This window comes from Oncorhynchus clarkii, chromosome 2, assembly GCF_045791955.1.
Source record: "Oncorhynchus clarkii lewisi isolate Uvic-CL-2024 chromosome 2, UVic_Ocla_1.0, whole genome shotgun sequence".
In the NCBI taxonomy this organism is placed as follows: Eukaryota; Metazoa; Chordata; class Actinopteri; order Salmoniformes; family Salmonidae; genus Oncorhynchus; species Oncorhynchus clarkii.
Window position 1 is genome coordinate 78,359,646 of NC_092148.1, and position 13,115 is coordinate 78,372,760.

General features: G+C 46.0%; 1 protein-coding gene across 1 annotated transcript; it reads left to right on the top strand.

Annotated features, from left to right (window-relative positions):
• The first annotated feature begins 580 nt into the window (after positions 1–580).
• LOC139382596 (protein FAM180A-like) lies at positions 581–13,115 on the top strand. The gene is made up of 3 exons (XM_071126713.1): positions 581–754; positions 12,136–12,233; positions 12,347–13,115. Exons 1-3 carry the CDS (start codon positions 652–654, stop codon positions 12,692–12,694), a joined length of 549 nt encoding a protein of 182 aa, XP_070982814.1. The 5' UTR covers positions 581–651; the 3' UTR covers positions 12,695–13,115.

Genomic DNA, 13,115 nt, shown 5'->3' on the forward strand with positions numbered 1-13,115 from the left:
CACCCTCTTGAATGGCACACATACACAATCCATGTCTAAGTTGTCTAAAGGCTTAGAAATCCTTCTTTAACCTGTCTCCTCCCCTTCATCTACACTGATTGAAGTGGATTTAACAAGTGACATCAGTAATGTCGTGGAAAGAGCAGGTGTCGTGGAAAGAGCAGGTGTTCTTAATGTTTTGTGTACTCAGTGTATATTATTGATGAACACAAGATGTTTCACAGAAGAAACTGGACTGCACTTATTAACATCAATGTAATTAACGTGATCAGGACTAGGAGGACAGTTCAGCATTAAGGAGAAGGAGGAAGAAGAGAAAATGAAGATAATGAAAGAGAAAAAAGGAAATTATCGTAAGGCACGCTTACGGTCAGAAGAGGACAAGAAGGCAACAGTAAGAAGTAGACGTGTCTCTCTGGGTCTGATGACTGCCAGATGACAGCACCAACAGTGTCAGCTGGTGAGAGAGAGAGAGAGAGAGAGAGAGAGAGAGAGAGAGAGAGAGAGAGAGAGAGAGAGAGAGAGAATTTCAGAAAGGAGGAGCGCAGTTGCAGTGGTGGGATGGTCTGAGGTTTTTCCCAGTGGAGTGACTGTGGTCCTTGATCGTGGTCCTCGACCTGTGGCTCTGTCCAGTCTGTCCCTGGCTACTGGATGCCAGGTGGATGCCAGGTCACCATGATGCCCTGGAAGATGGTCATTGTTGCACTATTTTATTGCAATATCCACACATGTGCCACTTATCGGCATAACAAAGGTAAGAATATCTTCACCCATATTAATGTGTTCAATTGGAAATGTTATACAGTTTACAGTATGTTTATATGCAATGATTATGTTTAATGTTGCTGTGTAATTGTAACCTGTGCATATGCCCTTTTAAAGGGTAAGTTTTGCTGCAGTAGTTGTCCATAAATATAATTGATAGGAATGCACCTCATTCCCAGATGCTATACTAAACTCAACAGTAATTCTGCCAAAAGAATTCAAGGCATTACTGAGAATCAGCTCATTGTGGATTAGAATATGTATCCAGTGATGGAAAGATAGATGTAATGCTCTTATTCCAGAGAAAGGACAGATTAATGATCATTCTGTTATGATAGTCACAAAGTCCAATATCATTCCTGGTATCAAATGTCAAGCTAAAGTCATTTTACATATGCTTCTCTCTTGGCCTCAGCATCGCCGTCTCAAATCCAGAAGACTAATACAGAATATAGACTTACCCTATCCCATCCCCATCACACAGAAAACTGCAATCAATAGTTAGCCTAGTCACACATTTAATTCTGTCCTCTGTGCTTTGTCTGTCCAGCTCTAACCTCTGATTGAGCAAAGTCATTTCACAACAGTATGTGTTAACATTACTGATTAGTATGTACACAGATCCAGCAGCAGCATCCACCAGCACAGCTGTAACATGCTGCACACATCACAACAATGTGCAAGCTGTGTGGTGGGGAGTGTACTGGGGATATTTTGGTATTTTGATTTGTTTCTGTGTTTCTTTAGGGTTAAAGGAGGAGTGACATTGAAATCATTGTTTTCTCTCCAGCTGTTTCGATCCATCTGAAATTCAAGTGCCCTACAGATTGACCTTAATGATGCTGAGCAACTGTAGCAGTGCTATACTTGGTTGGATAAATGATTTGACATCAGAAAAATACAGATAATTTCTAAGAAATAGAATGGATAACTCTTTTGTACTGTATATGCACTTGGAAAAAAAGGGTTCTAAAAGTGTTCTGCAGCTGTCCCCATAGGGTAACCTATTTTGGTTCCAGGTAGAACCCTTTTTGGTTCAAGCTAGAACTCTTTTTCGGTTCCATGTGGAACCCTCTGTGGAAAGGGTTCTACCTGGAACCAAAAGGTTTTTTAAAAGGGTTGACCTATGGGGACAGTATAAGAGCCGTTTTTGGTTCTAGATAGCATATTTTTCTCTAATAGTGTACAGGTGTAGCTGCCAAAAACTCACATTTCTGGTCCTGCAGAACAGTTGGGTCCCATTTTCTAGCACAATTAAACTATGATCCTTAACGACTTGTATGTTTAAAGTTCCATTTCGGTTTATGTGTCGGCTACTGGGCTCAATGTGTGTATGAACTATCCGCATCTGTTTCTGATATGAAAACAATGAAAGGGCTCCAAATATGAACTGCAGCAGGAAACTGATAGGCCCCTGAAGAATGAAAAACACACCACCAAAAAGTTTTCAAAGCTGTCTTGAATCTGGCTAAATAAGGTATTTTGTGGTTTTTGTTTCAGTTATTCTAGATATTATGTGATGTGTTGTGGCAATTGGATCATACGGAAAAACATGTTCTTAGAATGAGAGGATTGAGGCTCAAACAGTACAATGACAGCTCAGGAGTACTGTCTTTCTAGCTTTTCTTGGATTACATTTGTTGATATTTGTTTCTCCTGGCTTTACTATGATTTTTGTATGGGTGGAGCATCTGGAACATTGTTTGACATGCTCTGGTATATCTGATGAAATCATATCAACTTTGTGTTTGCTATTACACACATTCTGAAGTCATAGCAATCTCAATTACCTCAATGGAAAAGTAGTGATCAAATAGCATGAATTGTTTGATTTCATCATGGCATCATCAAATCTTATTAGCTGAATGTACTAAAATAAAGGCAAACAAAAACCTTATCTCCATGTAGAACATTTTACTATTTTGGGGTGTGAATAAAAATATTTGGAAAGTTTTGCCCACGATGGACAACATATATGTGCTAGTACACTCTTAGAAAAAATAGTTTCCGAAAGGGTTCTTCAGCTGTCCCAATAGGAGCAACCAATTCCAGATAGAAGTAGAACCCGTTTAGGTTCCATGTAGAAAGGGTTCGCTATGGAACCCAAAAGGGATCTACCTGCAACCAAAAAGGGTTCTTCAAAGGGTTCTCCTATGGGGACAGCCGAAGAACCCTTTAAGGTTTTTTTTTTCTAAGAGTGTATGCTTGTATGCTGAACCCTTTGTTTGTCTAGGTGTCTACTGCATGGCTCCTGTCTCTATGGTCCTAGGACACATCTCTGTTTCCAGCTTGCAAGCGATAGCTTTGTTATGACACACTCCTCTTCGCTTCCTGATGATTTTCTTCTAAACTTATCAGCCCTTCTTAAACAAGTACTATTTCAGGGCCTTCATTAGCTGAATTGACTGTAAACACCAAAGGAAGCACTGGAGAGAATATTCCAAAGTTTCATTCCTGGTATGTGCACTCAGGAATGTGCTCATGTCCAATAATGGATTTCCTCCTTAGAGTTTGTTTTTCAAAGAACATCTGAATAAGATTTGCTTGTCAATGCACGCTGAGTTTACAAAACATTACGAATAACTTCTTAATATTCAAACGCTTTGCACGTTTACAGCACCTCTATCTGACATTTGAATGGAGCTGCAGTGGATAGCTGCCAATTTACGGGATTCTGACCAAGTCTGCTATTTATATTTTATACCAATGACAGCTCAATACGGAAATGGTCCGATGAAGCGGACGCTGAGCTACAGGACTGTTTCACCAGCACAGACTGGAATATGTTCCAGGATTCATCCGATGGCATTGAGGAGTTTACCACATCAGTTACCTGCTTCATTAATAAGTGCATCGATGATGTCATCCCCACAGTGACTGCACGTACAGTGCATTGCGAAAGTATTCGGCCCCCTTGAACTTTGCGACCTTTTGCCACATTTCAGGCTTCAAACATAAAGATATAAAACTGTATTTTTTTGTGAAGAATCAACAACAAGTGGGACACAATCATGAAGTGGAACGACATTTATTGGATATTTCAAACTTTTTTAACAAATCAAAAACTGAAAAATTGGGTGTGCAAAATTATTCAGCCCCCTTAAGTTAATACTTTGTAGCGCCACCTTTTGCTGCGATTACAGCTGTAAGTCGCTTGGGGTATGTCTCTATCAGTTTTGCACATCGAGAGACTGAAATTTTTTCCCATTCCTCCTTGCAAAACAGCTCGAGCTCAGTGAGGTTGGATGGAGAGCATTTGTGAACAGCAGTTTTCAGTTCTTTCCACAGATTCTCGATTGGATTCAGGTCTGGACTTTGACTTGGCCATTCTAACACCTGGATATGTTTATTTTTGAACCATTCCATTGTAGATTTTTCTTTATGTTTTGGATCATTGTCTTGTTGGAAGACAAATCTCCGTCCCAGTCTCAGGTCTTTTGCAGACTCCATCAGGTTTTCTTCCAGAATGGTCCTGTATTTGGCTCCATCCATCTTCCCATCAATTTTAACCATCTTCCCTGTCCCTGCTGAAGAAAAGCAGGCCCAAACCATGATGCTGCCACCACCATGTTTGACAGTGGGGATGGTGTGTTCAGCTGTGTTGCTTTTACGCCAAACATAACGTTTTGCATTGTTGCCAAAAAGTTCAATTTTGGTTTTATCTGACCAGAGCACCTTCTTCCACATGTTTGGTGTGTCTCCCAGGTGGCTTGTGGCAAACTTTAAACAACACTTTTTATGGATATCATTAAGAAATGGCTTTATTCTTGCCACTCTTCCATAAAGGCCAGATTTGTGCAATATACGACTGATTGTTGTCCTATGGACAGAGTCTCCCACCTCAGCTGTAGATCTCTGCAGTTCATCCAGAGTGATCATGGGCCTCTTGGCTGCATCTCTGATCAGTCTTCTCCTTGTATGAGCTGAAAGTTTAGAGGGACGGCCAGGTCTTGGTAGATTTGCAGTGGTCTGATACTCCTTCCATTTCAATATTATCGCTTGCACAGTGCTCCTTGGGATGTTTAAAGCTTGGGAAATCTTTTTGTATCCAAATCCGGCTTTAAACTTCTTCACAACAGTATCTCGGACCTGCCTGGTGTGTTCCTTGTTCTTCATGATGCTCTCTGCGCTTTTGACGGACCTCTGAGACTATCACAGTGCAGGTGCATTTATACGGAGACTTGATTACACACAGGTGGTGTTACGGTGCGTGAATGAGGACCCAAAAGCGAATTAACTTAAACAGAGCTTCTTTAATTACCAAACATAGGTAGGCTCTGACGGACCGGCAGATTCCGACAGGACAAGACAAGGTTACAGCAAACATGACGACAGTCTGGTTCAGGCATGAAACACAACAAACAAGAATCCGACAAGGACAGGAACAAAAACAGAGAGAGATATAGGGACCTAATCAGAGGGAAAAAGGGAACAGGTGGGAAACGGGGTGACGAGGTGGTTAGGAGGAGACAAGGCACAGCTGGTGGAAATTGGGGGAGAAAAGGTAACCTAACAACGACCAGCAGAGGGAGACAGGGTGAAGGGAAAGGACAGAGACAAGACACAACATGACAGTACATGACAGTACCCCCCCACTCACCGAGCGCCTCCTGGCGCACTCGAGGAGGAAACCTGGCGGCAACGGAGGAAATCCTCGATCAGCGCACGGTCCAGCACGTCCCGAGAGGGAACCCAACTCCTCTCCTCAGGACCGTACCCCTCCCAATCTACGAGGTACTGGTGACCACGGCCCCGAGGACGCATGTCCAAAATTCTACGGACCCTGTAGATGGGTGCGCCCTCGACAAGGATGGGGGGGGGGGGGGGAAGACGAGCGGGGGCGCGAAGGACGGGCTTGATGCAGGAGACATGGAAGACCGGGTGGACGCGACGAAGGTATCGCGGAAGAAGAAGTCGAACTGCGACAGGATTAATGACCCGAGAAATACGGAACGGACCAATGAACCGCGGGGTCAACTTGCGAGAAGCCGTCTTAAGGGGAAGGTTCTGAGTGGAGAGCCAAACTCTCTGACCGCGACAATATCTAGGACTCTTAGTTCTACGCTTATTAGCAGCCCTCACAGTCTGCGTCCTATAACGGCAAAGTGCAGACCTGACCCTCTTCCAGGTGCGCTCGCAACGTTGGACAAAAGCCTGAGCGGAGGGGACGCTGGACTCGGCGAACTGAGATGAGAACAGCGGAGGCTGGTACCCGAGGCTACTCTGAAAAGGAGATAGCCCGGTCGCAGACGAAGGAAGCGAGTTGTGGGCGTATTCTGCCCAGGGGAGCTGTTCTGACCAAGACGCAGGGTTGCGAAAAGAAAGACTGCGTAAGATGCGACCAATAGTCTGATTGGCCCGTTCTGCTTGACCGTTAGACTGGGGGTGAAAGCCGGAAGAGAGACTGACGGAAGCCCCAATCAAACGGCAAAACTCCCTCCAAAATTGAGACGTGAATTGCGGACCTCTGTCCGAAACGACGTCTGACGGAAGGCCATGAATTCTGAAAACATTCTCGATGATGATTTGTGCCGTCTCTTTAGCAGAAGGAAGCTTAGCAAGGGGAATGAAATGAGCCGCCTTAGAGAACCTATCGACAACCGTAAGAATAACAGTCTTCCCCGCTGACGAAGGCAGTCCGGTGACAAAATCTAAGGCGATGTGAGACCACGGTCGAGAGGGAATAGGAAGCGGCCTGAGACGGCCGGCAGGAGGAGAGTTACCGGACTTAGTCTGCGCGCAGACCGAACAAGCAGCCACGAAACGACGCGTGTCATGCTCCCGGGTGGGCCACCAAAAACGCTGGCGAATGGAAGCAAGCGTACCCCGAACGCCAGGGTGGCCGGCTAACTTGGCAGAGTGAGCCCACTGAAGAACGGCCAGACGAGTAGGAACGGGAACGAAAAGAAGGTTCCTAGGACAAGCGCGCGGCGACGGAGTGTGAGTGAGCGCTTGTTTTACCTGCCTCTCAATTCCCCAGACAGTCAACCCGACAACACGCCCCTCAGGGAGAATCCCCTCGGGGTCAGTGGAGGCTACTGAAGAACTGAAGAGACGAGACAAAGCATCAGGCTTGGTGTTCTTAGAGCCCGGACGATAAGAAATCACGAACTCGAAACGAGCGAAAAACAGCGCCCAACGCGCCTGGCGCGCATTAAGTCGTTTGGCAGAACGGATGTACTCAAGGTTCCTATGGTCAGTCCAAACGACAAAAGGAACGGTCGCCCCCTCCAACCACTGTCGCCATTCGCCTAGGGCTAACCGGATGGCGAGCAGTTCGCGGTTACCCACATCATAGTTACGTTCCGACGGCGACAGGCGATGAGAAAAATACGCGCATGGGTGGACCTTGTCGTCAGAGAGGGAGCGCTGAGAAAGAATGGCTCCCACGCCCACCTCTGACGCGTCAACCTCGACAACGAACTGTCTAGAGACGTCAGGTGTAACAAGGATAGGAGCGGATGTAAAACGATTCTTGAGGAGATCAAAAGCTCCCTGGGCGGAAACGGACCACTCAAAGCACGTCTTGACAGAAGTAAGGGCTGTGAGAGGAGCTGCCACCTGACCGAAATTACGGATGAAACGACGATAGAAGTTCGCGAAGCCGAGAAAGCGCTGCAGCTCGACGCGTGACTTAGGGACGGGCCAATCAATGACAGCTTGGACTTTAGCGGGATCCATCTTAATGCCTTCAGCGGAAATAACAGAACCGAGAAATGTGACGGAGGAGGCATGAAAAGTGCACTTCTCAGCCTTCACAAAAAGACAATTCTCTAAAAGGCGCTGGAGGACACGTCGAACGTGCTGAACATGAATCTGGAGTGACGGTGAAAAAATCAGGATATCGTCAAGGTAAACGAAAACAAAGATGTTCAGCATGTCTCTCAGGACATCATTGACTAATGCCTGAAAGACAGCTGGAGCGTTAGCGAGGCCGAAAGGAAGAACCCGGTATTCAAAGTGCCCTAACGGAGTGTTAAACGCCGTCTTCCACTCGTCCCCCTCCCTGATGCGCACGAGATGGTAAGCGTTACGAAGGTCCAACTTAGTGAAAAACCTGGCTCCCTGCAGGATCTCGAAGGCTGAAGACATAAGAGGAAGCGGATAACGATTCTTCACTGTTATGTCATTCAGCCCTCGATAATCTATGCAGGGACGCAGAGACCCGTCCTTCTTCTTGACAAAAAAAAACCCCGCTCCGGCGGGAGAGGAGGAGGGGACTATGGTACCGGCGTCAAGAGCTACAGACAAATAATCTTCGAGAGCCTTACGTTCGGGAGCCGACAGAGAGTATAGTCTACCCCGGGGGGGGGTGGTTCCCGGAAGGAGATCAATACTACAATCATACGACCGGTGTGGAGGAAGAGAGGTGGCCCTGGACCGACTGAACACCGTGCGCAGATCGTGATATTCCTCCGGCACCCCTGTCAAATCACCAGGCTCCTCCTGTGAAGAAGAGACAGAGGAAACAGGAGGGATAGCAGACATTAAACATTTCACATGACAAGAGACGTTCCAGGAGAGGATAGAATTACTAGACCAATTAATGGAAGGATTATGACAAACTAGCCAGGGATGGCCCAAAACAACAGGTGTAAAAGGTGAACGAAAAATTAAAAAAGAAATGGTTTCACTATGATTACCAGAAACAGTGAGGGTTAAAGGTAGCGTCTCACGCTGAATCCTGGGGAGAGGACTACCATCCAGGGCGAACAAGGCCGTGGGCTCCTTTAACTGTCTGAGAGGAATGTCATGTTCCCGAGCCCAGGTCTCGTCCATAAAACAGCCCTCCGCCCCAGAGTCTATTAAGGCACTGCAGGAAGCTGACGAACCGGTCCAGCGTAGATGGACCGACAAGGTAGTGCAGGATCTTGAAGGAGAGACAGGAGTAGTAGCGCTCACCAGTAGCCCTCCGCTTACTGACGAGCTCTGGCCTTTTACTGGACATGAAGTGACAAAATGACCAGCGGAACCGCAATAGAGACAGAGGCGGTTGGTGATTCTCCGTTCCCTCTCCTTAGTCGAGATGCGGATACCTCCCAGCTGCATGGGCTCAGCACCCGAGCCGGCAGAGGAAGATGGTAGTGATGCGGAGAGGGGGGCGACGGAGAGCGCGAGCTCCTTTCCACGAGCTCGGTGACGAAGATCAACCCGTCGCTCAATGCGAATAGCGAGTTCAATCAAGGAATCTACGCTGGAAGGAACCTCCCGGGAGAGAATCTCATCCTTTACCTCTGCGCGGAGACCCTCCAGAAGACGAGCGAGCAAGGCCGGCTCGTTCCAGCCACTGGAGACAGCAAGAGTGCGAAACTCAATAGAGTAGTCTGTTATGGATCGATTGCCTTGACATAGGGAAGACAGGGCCCTGGAAGCCTCCTCCCCAAAAACAGATCGATCAAAAACCCGTATCATCTCCTCCTTAAAGTCCTGATACTGGTTAGTACACTCAGCCCTTGCCTCCCAGATTGCCGTGCCCCACTCACGAGCCCGTCCAATAAGGAGAGATATGACGTAGGCGACACGAGCAGTGCTCCTGGAGTAAGTGTTGGGCTGGAGAGAAAACACAATATCACACTGGGTGAGGAACGAGCGGCATTCAGTGGGCTCCCCAGAGTAACACGGCGGGTTATTGATTCTGGGCTCCGGAGATTCGAAAGCCCTGGAAGTGGCCGGTGGATCGAGGCGGAGATGGTGAACCTGTTCTGTGAGGTTGGAGACTTGGGTGGCCAGGGTCTCAACGGCATGTCGAGCAGCAGACACTTCCTGCTCGTGTCTGCCTAGCATCGCTCCCTGGATCCCGACGGCTGAGTGGAGAGGATCCGAAGTCGCTGGGTCCATTCTTGGTCGGATTCTTCTGTTACGGTGCGTGAATGAGGACCCAAAAGCGAATTAACTTAAACAGAGCTTCTTTAATTACCAAACATAGGTAGGCTCTGACGGACCGGCAGATTCCGACAGGACAAGACAAGGTTACAGCAAACATGACGACAGTCTGGTTCAGGCATGAAACACAACAAACAAGAATCCGACAAGGACAGGAACAAAAACAGAGAGAGATATAGGGACCTAATCAGAGGGAAAAAGGGAACAGGTGGGAAACGGGGTGACGAGGTGGTTAGGAGGAGACAAGGCACAGCTGGTGGAAATTGGGGGAGAAAAGGTAACCTAACAACGACCAGCAGAGGGAGACAGGGTGAAGGGAAAGGACAGAGACAAGACACAACATGACAGTACATGACAGGTGGATTGTATTTATCATCATTAGTCATTTAGGTCAACATTGGATCATTCAGAGATCCTCACTGAACTTCTGGAGAGAGTTTGCTGCACTGAAAGTAAAGGGGCTGAATAATTTTGCATGCCCAATTTTTCAGTTTTTGATTTGTTAAAAAAGTTTGAAATATCCAATAAATGTCGTTCCACTTCATGATTGTGTCCCACTTGTTGTTGATTCTTCACAAAAAAATACAGTTTTATATCTTTATGTTTGAAGCCTGAAATGTGGCAAAAGGTCGCAAAGTTCAAGGGGGCCGAATACTTTCGCAAGGCACTGTACATGTCGCAACCATAAGCTATGGATTACAGCAATATCTGCACTGAGCTAAAGGCTAGAGCTGCTTCTTTCAAGGAGTGGGACACTAATCCAGACTCTTACAAGATATCCCACTATGACCTCCGACAAGCCATCAAACATGCAAAGCATCATTACAGGACTAAGATGTAATCGTTCTACGCCGGCTCTAATGCTCGTCGGATGTGGCAGGACTTCTAAACTATCATGGATTACAAAGGGAAGCCCAGCCACAAGCTTCCCAGTGACTTGAGCCCACCAGACGAGCTAAATGTCTTCTATGCTCACATCGAGGCAAGCAACACTGAACCATACATGAGAGCAGCAGCTGTTCCGGACGACTGTGTGATCACACTCTCCGTAGCCAATGTGAGTAAGACCGTTAAACAGATTAACATTCACAAGGCCGCAGGGCCAGATGGATTACCAGAATGCATGCTCTGAGCATGCGCTGACCAGCTGGCAAGTGTCTTCACTGATGCTCTCAATCCCTCTCTCTCTTTGTTCTCTATATTTTTTCCCTCTGTCATGTACAGAAACAATGCTTGTTCAGCATAACCGGTTTGTGTTTTTACAATATTTGTGGACTTGCGGAAATATGAATGGCTTTGATGTTATAGAACAGGGATCATCAATCAGATTCGGCCGCAGGCCAATTTTTTCTTGAGGGGATGATCAGGGGGCCGGAACATAATTACAAGTAATTTGTAGACTGCAAATTCACTGGAAGAAGCCCAAACAGATGTAATATTTGACAAAAACATAATCATTTCAAACCCTGCTTGCTTTTGTATACGATCACCACTCTCTATTATGCTGGGAATAAAAAATCACTTGGAGCTGATTTCCTGGGTTTTTTTATAGTATTTTATGTCCAACAATAAAAATCGAACAACAAAAAACCTTGGTGGGGGGGAATAAAACCACTCGCGGCCCAAATTTGGTCGGTGGACTGCCAGTTGAGAATGATAGCAGATTTCAGTAAGTGGTGGTCCTTATCCCATGTGAAAATAACTCAAAAGATGAGTAGGTGAAATGTTCTTTGGGAAGTGTCCTGCTATGTCCAGGTCACATGTTCTGGTTAGCACGCACTCTTAAAACCAGTGTCCAACGTTGCTCTGGTAAGTGAGCTCTGTCTATTTATGAAAAGTAGACTCATCTCCAAGTCAGTTGCTCTCTCTCTCTCTCTCTTTCTCTCTCTCTCTCTCTCTCTCTCTCTCTCTCTCTCTCTCTCTCTCTCTCTCTCTCTCTGTGTGTCTCTCTCTCTCTCTCTGTCTCTCTCTGTCTCTGTCTCTCACTCTCTCTCTCTCTCTCTCTCTCTCTCTCTCTCTCTCTCTCTCTCTCTGTGTGTCTCTCTCTCTCTCTCTCTCTCTCTCTCTGTCTCTCTCTGTGTCTCTCTCTCTCTCTCTCTCTCTCTCTCTCTCATCCCATGTGCCTCTCTGCTTTGAATTCTCTGCCTTTGAAGCCTGAGGTCATTTCTTACAGTCTGCTGATCAGAGCTATTCGTAAGGTCACACATTTCAGGTTTCTCAACTGAACCGTGTGGTGCTCTATGGTCCTCACATGTCTGTGAACATTATGGCTGTAAAGTCTACCCTGTTATATACAGTACCTGTCAAGTCATGCAAGGTGTACTGTATGTTAGCCTTGTCTCGGGAATTCATCTTAATATGCAATACATCTGGTTCAAGCCACATGGTCCGCATCGCATGACGAAACCCTGGGCAAGAGTTAAAGAGAAAGTAGTAGGTTGGATAACATTCTATCTATCTCTTTCTCTCTCTCCCTCCCTCTTTCAGTCCTTTACCCATCAACTGTTCGAGTGAAGAGAGGAATGGCATCAATGGTGAACCCCACTTTTCAGAACTCCATAGAGGATGTCAATTTACTATTTGAGGTGAGACATTTTCCTTGGATAACTACAGTAGCAAATATTGTATGAATCCTCTGAGTTAGCAACCAAAAATATGGGTTTGTAATGAGTCTACTGTTTTTGGCTGTGCTGTGTAGATCCTGCTGGCTGGCCTGCAGTTTGGAGACGAGCACACTCTGTTCTCCGTGCAGGACGAGGAGTTGGCCTCCCTGCGGAAGACCAAAAAGCTGGAAGTCATCTGCGAGGACATCCTGCCCAAAACACTCTCTGATATCCATCGCCTGACCTCTGACCTTTCCAATCACATGGGCCACCTGCGCCTGGAGGACTTTGAGCGCACTGTGCTGACCATGGTGTACACCGCCCAGCGGCTGGCCAACGCTACCACAGACCAGCAAAGAGACTTGTGGGCAGAGTCCTTTGTCAGTTTGTACAGAGCTATCAAGCTGGACCTGACAGCTGAGAACGACCTCACAGCTAAATGATATCGCAATGTTGGGGATTGATACTGCCTTTATTTCCAGATCTCTATTGGAGAAGGAATTTCTCTCATTTTCTATTATTCATTATAGATACGATGTTTCAGCATGATATTCTTGGCAACCCTTGAGTACTATCGTATCACATGGACTTAAAATTAAAGTTTCTGAGATATACTTTAATCCTATTGCTGTTTTTTATATGCATTGGGACAAAACATTTCTTTGATTTATTTCAAACTTTTTAAAAGGTTTATTACTAGTGTTACCCTGAACAAACTTGGAAATGCAGAGAAATCAGTGTGATTATATTCATTTTAAAAATCAAGGTTTTTCTTTAAAAAGCACCAATTTTTGTAAAATTCGTTTACAGTTCTTATACATTGTGTTATCATTAAATACAAGATCCACTGAAAAGAAACAAATA